Source organism: Aureobasidium subglaciale (genome assembly GCF_000721755.1).
Source record: "Aureobasidium subglaciale EXF-2481 unplaced genomic scaffold scaffold_8, whole genome shotgun sequence".
NCBI lineage: Eukaryota > Fungi > Ascomycota > Dothideomycetes > Dothideales > Saccotheciaceae > Aureobasidium > Aureobasidium subglaciale.
The window spans coordinates 916,894-924,342 of record NW_013566987.1 but is presented as its reverse complement, the minus strand read 5'-3'; the positions used below and the strand labels follow the sequence as shown (position 1 = coordinate 924,342).

Genomic DNA, 7,449 nt, shown 5'->3' with positions numbered 1-7,449 from the left:
CTCTCTCTCTCTCTCTCTCTCTCTCTCTCTCTCTCTCTCTCTTGACACGTAAGTGTGTCTAGATCGATCTGGTATCGACACATCCCTCTAGAACCAGTTGAGGATTGTCATTTCATCATTTCATGTGGTGGTGTCCTTAGCCTGGTTGTATTCACCGCTTATGCTTGTGCAGCTGTCCGAAGCTTCCAACATCTAGCGATGAAGGGGAAGGAAGTACTTTGTAGAACAAGTAGGATGCGACAAATCACGTGTACTAATCGATTGATTTGTAATGTCGTGTATCTGGAAAGTAGAAAAAGTGGCATTTAATGGAAAGGCCGAAATAGAAGAGAAAGGAGCCATGGTGAAGAACTACCAAAACAATGAGATTAGAGGAAAGAACGCCATGAAATGCTTCTCGCTCAATGCCCTCTCCATTCGCGTTTGCAAACAAGACGCAAGAGAAAACTCATGACCGAAAAACTATGAGGTGGCAAGTATCAGAGTAGATAGAGTTGAAAGATGTGAGCGATGTAGTAACAACTTCAAAATGAACCAGCTCGGAAAATACAAAAGGGCCGCCCAGGGAGTAAGAGTGAAGATGGTGAGGGTTTTGGATGGAGGGATGATGTGAGTTGAGTTCGGATATAGGATGAAGAGGGTAGCAAGAATGGTGCAACGAATTAACGAAAGTACTGTCGACTCTCATGAAGATGTCAGTAGGTGAAGGATCTGGAGGGTGAGCTTCTAGCGACAGCAGCGGGATCACACTGTTGATCGTCAGTGTGAAATCAAGCTCAGTGAGTCGAGAAATGAACATACCTTGTAAGCATGTCTGAACCAGGAAGTATGACTTTTCTTGCCACCATTCAGCACGATCCATTTACGGCAAGATCCACAAAACCCTTCCCAACCTTTGTCATCAAACAAAGCTCGAGTACGAGTCGGACGTGGAAACGGTGTGCCCATGACAGTGATGCCATGACAGAAGTTCTTGTGGTCTGGTAGTTGAGTTAGCATGTTTCCTCCTGCTCAAGTAGACATCTCACATACACCAATAGGTACTGCGCTTCAGACTTAGCCATTTGCCAGGACGACATTGCCCGCACCAGCCTTCGCGTTGTTTACCATCTCCTCGAATCCAGCGCGGCATGTATAGATGGTTTGGATCTTTGAGACTGCGTCTCTGTGGTACCATTGTCTTGTCGCTTGGGCTCATGTCCTCGACAGGCGGGTCGACCAGTTCCGTAGGTGGATCGGGGATGAGGTCTGTTGGTGTCGCAATGTTCGTGGTCACGGAACTGGCATTGTCATCCATGTCCCAGTGAGAGGAGGTCGGAGATATCTGGGTGCGTGGTGTAGCTATTGGCGGACTCGGCTTCTTAAAGAATGAATCCCGACCAGGTTCGAAACCATATCTAGAGTCCCCAGTAGCAGAATCTGCGTGAAGTGAACGATGGATTTGACTCGGATGAGGCATCTGTTGTGGCCATTGCCAGAAGCTATCGTTGCGCTGCTCCGCATAGTATTCTCCGCACATCTGAGCTTCATCAGGAGAAGTGACTTCGTAATGGCTCATGTTTGCCGCTGAACTTGCCGGCTGGCCTCCTTGTGTGTCAGGGTATTGGACTCCCACGTTGTCGTACGACGGTTCATCGTGAGAGTAGTATTGATATCCGTGCTGGTGTGCAATGTTGTATCCGGAATGAGGTTGTTGGAAGCTCCATGGTGCTTGCTGGCTCGCCATGTCACTTACGCCATGGCAAGAGCGTTGAAGAAGCCAATTGTCTATAGCTGACTGATTGTTCTGGAAACAATCCTCTTCACTCAGAGCAGAACTCATATATGCTTGTGACACATTGTTGTTCCAGGCTGTGGTAGATTGCTCACTTCCCTGCGCGCCAGGACCAGCTTGAGTAGTCCATGTGTTGTTTGGCCAAATCGGCCACGCTGAAGTCTAATCAGTACGAGAACCCTTGAGACCGCATCAATCGCCAACTCACGCTTCGGCTGGACTTCTTGACCCAACCAGTGGTGATGAGTATTACTGTCAGTGAACGATGACTGTGGGGTATGTTGATGTTGTTGTTGATCATGAGATTCCTGGCTTCCACAGCATACAGCACCTTCCCCAAACGATGTCTGTTGATTGGCTGTAGACGTAGACCGACGGCAGAAACTAGATCGCACCGTGGCAGGGTCCACAAAGGACGAAGTCATTGCATCTCAGGAAAACAAGAATTTCCACAGAGCATTTTTGGAGAAAAATGTGACAGATCATAGTCCCTTGAGGACTACCCCACCGGTTATAGGACTCTGCCTTGAGCAAATGCATGACCATAACGGCCATGGCCTTACAAGGCCGCACCATAAAAATGCAGCACCCCACGCAGCGTCTGTTGAATCCTGCGTGAGATGATGTGCTGAAACAGTCCTCGTGCGTTGAAGCCTGCATGAGCTTTCTTCACACAATTTACGACTGATTGAAGCAAGGGATGTTGCTAAGCTGATCCAGACATAAATCGCATTGACGCTGCTACTAGGAGTGCGTGTAGGATCAACCACTATTCGTCGGGTGCGTGCATTTGAGTTCCTGCTTGGAGTCGAGATGAAGTGGTCAAGAATGTAAGACAATGAGGGAACCCGGATGGGAGAATGCGGCTGCAGGGAATCGACCGCACTGTAGAAGGTGGTGGGCAGTGGCTCGATTGCTCGAGACACTGGCACGTGGCTATCATATCCAACAAGGAAACTAGGCAAGTCTTGAACGTTCGAAGGATCTTGTGTAACACATGGCTGTGTCCGAAGCGCGGCCCAGACGGGCCAGTGTGATGGGCGTTCTGGGTGCAGCGCACACACGTTCACGTGGAATGTGTGAGAAAGTGCTCGGAGGTACCGAAATAATCCATGAGACTCATGTTGTCTTTGTTGACGTGCTGACAGTGCGTGCCCTTGCAGAGTGGAAGCCGGCGAGGGGATTGCAGAATGCGTGAGATGTTGCAATGTGGGAGATAGATTAGGTACAAATTTGTGGTACCTTGAGTTGCGATTCGATGGGCAGAATCGAAGCGGCATGGTTGTCGTCTTGTGTGTTCGGCATTCACCTAGGGTTGAGGAAAGGGCAGACGAGATCGACGTAATCTTGCATGCGCTATTCGTCAGTGTGCAAGAAAGTCCGGAGAAGTGCAACGCAAGGGATTTGTGGTCTATGCATGTATCTCCTACATGGAGGGAGCAGTAGAGCTCCTCAGATACTAGGTATAATGACAAAGGAGATAGCGCCCTAGGTCAAGCCAAAATATTTGAGCTCGAAGACTCGGGAGCGTTGGTTGACAGGAAGGTGACATGTGCCGTAGACAAAACCGGTCAAAGTTTGGATCTGGCTGGCTCCACTTTGATCGACATCCGAACGCTGGTCACCGATGAGATCAAAGTTGTTCCACGATTCATCATCATTCGCTTCACACCCCTGTACAATTTCTGTGAACCATCAGGACTGCTCGCTGAACTGCTGTCCTTGTCAGTTCATGACGTGAAGGCTTGCTGGGGTCGGAGATGTCCAAGATGTATTTCTCCCGTCCTTCGCTCTTGCTTTTCTTGGACGGGGTTGGTGAAGTTCTGATCTTCCATCTTGATTCTATCGGACATCCATAATGGCTTCACATCTGGGCTTGAGAGGCTCGCGTCTTCGGACCGCCATTGCGTTGGCAGCTGGACTTTGCTTTGTCGCTTTTGGCTATGGTCAGAGTGATTTCGGAGGTCTTCTCACGGTTTCGACCTTCAGAGAACGATTTCCAGAGATTGATACTGCTGGACGGCCTTCCGATAGTCATGTTGCTATCATTCAAGGAATCACGAATGCCACCTGGAACATTGGAGTACGAAATAGACTCTGTTCCCCTACTCTACCTGACTGACACTGACCAAGTGCTAGTGTTTTGCGAGTGCCATCATTGCCATCTTTCTCGGCAACTATCTTGGCCGTCGACAGATGATCATGCTCGGCTTGGTACTCATGGCGACCGGAAAGGTGATTCAAGCCTCGTCTTACTCATATGGCCAACTTGTTGCTGGAAGATTTATCGCCGGCTTTGGAAATGGTTTCAATACTGCTGCTGTACCTGCGTGGCAAGCGGAATCGACTCGTGCACATCGTCGCGGCACTATGCTGATGGTATCATCTGGAGCTTGTATCGCCTTCGGTGTCGCTATGGCCTATTGGATTGATTTCGCCTTCGCCTGGCTCGCCCCCAGCTCGGCTTCATGGAGAATTGCCACAGCCTTCCAAATTGTACCAGCGATGCTAGCATTCACCCTTATAATTTTTCTGCCGGAGTCGCCCCGCTGGCTCATCTTGACTGGTAGAGAAGAGGGGGCATTGACCGTTCTTTCTGCGCTCTCGGACACAACCACTGATGATGAGGAGGTTCGTCAAGAGTTCCTTCAAATCAAGGATGCTATTCTCGAAATGGCTCGCGGTGGCTTCTCCTCCGCCTTCTCGATGAATGAGTACAGATATCTGCATCGTACTATCCTTGCTTTTATGCTCCAGGTCATGCAGCAGTGGACTGGCATCAACCTGTTCACTCAATACCTTGCTCTGTTGTTCAATACGCAAACAGGCTACACACCGTGGGTGGCACGATTAATCGCAGGCTGTAGCGCAACTGAGCTCTTCCTGGCCTCTTTTGTCACAGTCATTGGTATCGATCGTTTCTGGGGTAGACGAACTCTGTCCATGTTCGGTGCAGCTGGCATGTCCATCTCGCTCATCATTCTCACAGTCATGGGGTATCTCGACACCAGTACCACACATATCGTCATGGTCGTGTTCATCTTTGTCTACAATACTTTCTTCGCTATTGGATGGCAAGGCATGTCGTGGTTATGGGCTGTGGAACTGACCCCTCTGGCTATCAGAGGACCTGCCAATGCCTTGTCGACTGCTGGCAATTGGCTCTCGAATTTTATTGTCGTGCTTATTACACCTATTGCATTCCACCACATTGGTTATCGTACATATGTCATATTCGCCGTCATGAACGCTGCTATCGTCCCCGTCATCTATCTTCTCTATGTAAGCCAATCTATGCCGAATTTGGCTTTCTGTTGCTAACCAAATTTAGCCCGAGACTGGATGTCGTTGTCTGGAAGAAGTTGACGTCTTATTTCACCAAGCCTCGCAGACCTCAAGTCCATGGTTTAGTGTGGTCAAAGTTGCCAATAAGGAGCCTCTCTGGTATGGCAAAGGTGGCGAACATACTTTCTCGTATGAGCAAACCGAATGGCATCAACACCTTGCCGAGCACCAAAGAGGTTCCGACGAGCACACTCCATCATCTTCCAACGGTAGCCCTCACGGTATGGAAGAGAAGCAGGAAATCTAAGGGTCTACGGGTTATTTGCAGCTTCTAGTCTTTAATGTCTGAACCCCTTTGTGTATTCACAACCAACATTGAAACATGATTTTCCACTGCTTTCATCAAAGATCGACGATCAATGACTACTTGACCCATTGTCTCCATGCCGCACTTCTAGCTTGCAGATACGTCTTGGATTGGATAGCCTTCCAGATACCGAAAAAGCCAGCCCAAGGCCACTTCTCAAGAAATTTTTTAGGAGCAGGCGCCTTCTCTGGTGGCGCCTTGACCTTGTCATAAACACTTGGCAGGTTGGTAGCACCATACTTTTCCCTTAGCTCATCATACCACTTACGGTCAAACTGCTCCCAGAACTCGTTCTCTGTGTAATAGGTCTGAGCGTACAACCATTTCATGCCGCCGAGCTTGCGTAATTTGGCTTCGAGGTTTCTGTTTGCTTTGACGAATTCTGCGCGGTTGTTGGGTCCGAAGCCCCAAACGCCAATATTTAGCATTAGTTCCTTGTCTTCGCGGGTGTAAGGGTGCATGGTGGGTTGTTCTGTTCTCTTCAGGGGACATAGCCACAGGGGAAAGATGTCCAGTTCGGAAGATGTGTAGTCGACGAATTTCTCAGCTGTGGAGTAGGGGAGAGCCAAGTCTTGAATGATGCATCGTTTCGATTCGCCTGAAGCGTGTAGTGCCGTGTACATCATACGCGTATGAGTAAAGTCATCCAGAAACCAGCGAGTGAACTTGTTGTATGGGAAATTGAAGTACTTGAAAGCCATGTCGCCAACCCAGAATCCGCCACGGTCGTAACGGAAAAGGTATTCGGGAAGTGGCACTGCTTCCACAACAGGCTCTGTTCCAGATTTGGAAATCTGACTCTGCACGTGTTGATAGAACCAAGGATCCCATGCAGAGCTGAAGGTCTGCACAGGGATCGTCGAAGAAGGGGTATCGGTCATATGCCCTGTAACGACAGCTCCTTGAGTCTTGGAGAACATGATGCCATCGACGTAATCGAAACTATGATCTGCTGTGGCTTTCTCAAGGACCGCAATCGCATCCTTCATATCGGTGACTGGGTGGTAAGTTGTCTCAACAAACTTCTTTGCGGGTTCAAGACGAATCTCCATCAGGGTAGTGACTCCAACTACATATCGTTAGTCATGGAGCACAAGAAAGGCTAGGGATGCTATCTCACAACTACCGACCGCACCAGCCGCCCCGTAGAAGAGATCCGATCTTTCTGCACAATATTAGTCTTCATGAGGTCCGTCTACGAGTACACTGTTGCATACTGGTTGGAGAGCATTTGACGACTTCACCGGTTGCGAGGATCATCTCGACGGAATCGATAGTGTTGTTAAAGAAGCCATGCTTGAAGCTCGAACTTTCGCCCGCTGTGCCTGCATAGCCTCCTCCAGCTGATTCTACTGTCAGTACTGGTCTGTGAATAGTAATCGAGACTTACCTGTGATGCCGGGAAACTCCATAACCACCGGAGGGACAAGACCATATGGGAGAGTCGCCTCAACGAGTCTGCAGATAATCCGAATCAGATCTGGTTGGATCTCCGGAACAAGATTGGATATATCTCGAGAACCACGGTGATTATTTACCTATCCATTGCCACGTTGGGCTCGACATATGCGATTTTTCTATCGATATCGACACTCAAGACCTTGTTCAGAGCGCTCACATCAAGCACATAAGGTCCCTTTGATGATTGTCGAGTGCTGTTGGTCGATCCATGGGAAATACGAAACTTTTGTTTGTTCGAGTGAAATGCGGCGACGCGTGCCGATAGGTCCTTAACAGCAAGGTTGTGCTGGTTCAAGAAGTCGTTATGGCCAGACACGGAAGCAAATCCACGAATTGCTGGCAGATAACTACGTCGAGTCGCGTGCGTTGTAGGCGACTTGCTTATTAGTCTGGTAGATCTTGGTGATGTTGTAGTGCTGAAGTTCGACCTCTGGGTTACAAATCTAGAGGTAGCGGCAACCGTGAAAAGGGCGCGGCGTGGCTGCATGCTCCAATTACCTAGGTATGGTCCTCTGAAACAACGTGAAGCGAGAGGATAGATCCAGGAAATCTGTAACAGTAT

General features: G+C 49.1%; 4 protein-coding genes across 4 annotated transcripts; 1 reads left to right on the top strand and 3 right to left on the bottom strand.

Annotated features, from left to right (window-relative positions):
• Positions 1-695: 695 nt before the first annotated feature.
• On the bottom strand, positions 696-1,726 carry AUEXF2481DRAFT_4528 (uncharacterized protein; the record flags this gene model as incomplete). Its single annotated transcript, XM_013489020.1, has 3 exons — positions 696-749; positions 802-980; positions 1,033-1,726. The coding sequence occupies 3 exons, from the start codon at positions 1,724-1,726 to the stop codon at positions 696-698; spliced, it is 927 nt and encodes a 308-aa protein (XP_013344474.1).
• Positions 1,727-2,039: 313 nt separating this feature from the next.
• Positions 2,040-3,283, bottom strand: AUEXF2481DRAFT_675623 (uncharacterized protein). The gene has a single exon (XM_013489321.1). The coding sequence runs from the start codon at positions 3,052-3,054 to the stop codon at positions 2,257-2,259; it is 798 nt and encodes a 265-aa protein (XP_013344775.1). The 5' UTR covers positions 3,055-3,283; the 3' UTR covers positions 2,040-2,256.
• A 152-nt stretch (positions 3,284-3,435) lies between these two features.
• On the top strand, positions 3,436-5,526 carry AUEXF2481DRAFT_107658 (uncharacterized protein). Its single transcript, XM_013489320.1, has 3 exons — positions 3,436-3,857; positions 3,914-5,056; positions 5,106-5,526. The coding sequence occupies exons 1-3, from the start codon at positions 3,633-3,635 to the stop codon at positions 5,364-5,366; spliced, it is 1,629 nt and encodes a 542-aa protein (XP_013344774.1). The 5' UTR covers positions 3,436-3,632; the 3' UTR covers positions 5,367-5,526.
• AUEXF2481DRAFT_28984 (uncharacterized protein) lies at positions 5,483-7,374 on the bottom strand (the record flags this gene model as incomplete). Its single annotated transcript, XM_013489075.1, has 5 exons — positions 5,483-6,495; positions 6,547-6,591; positions 6,644-6,787; positions 6,817-6,884; positions 6,965-7,374. 5 exons carry the CDS (start codon positions 7,372-7,374, stop codon positions 5,483-5,485), a joined length of 1,680 nt encoding a protein of 559 aa, XP_013344529.1.
• Between the last annotated feature and the right edge of the window lie 75 nt (positions 7,375-7,449).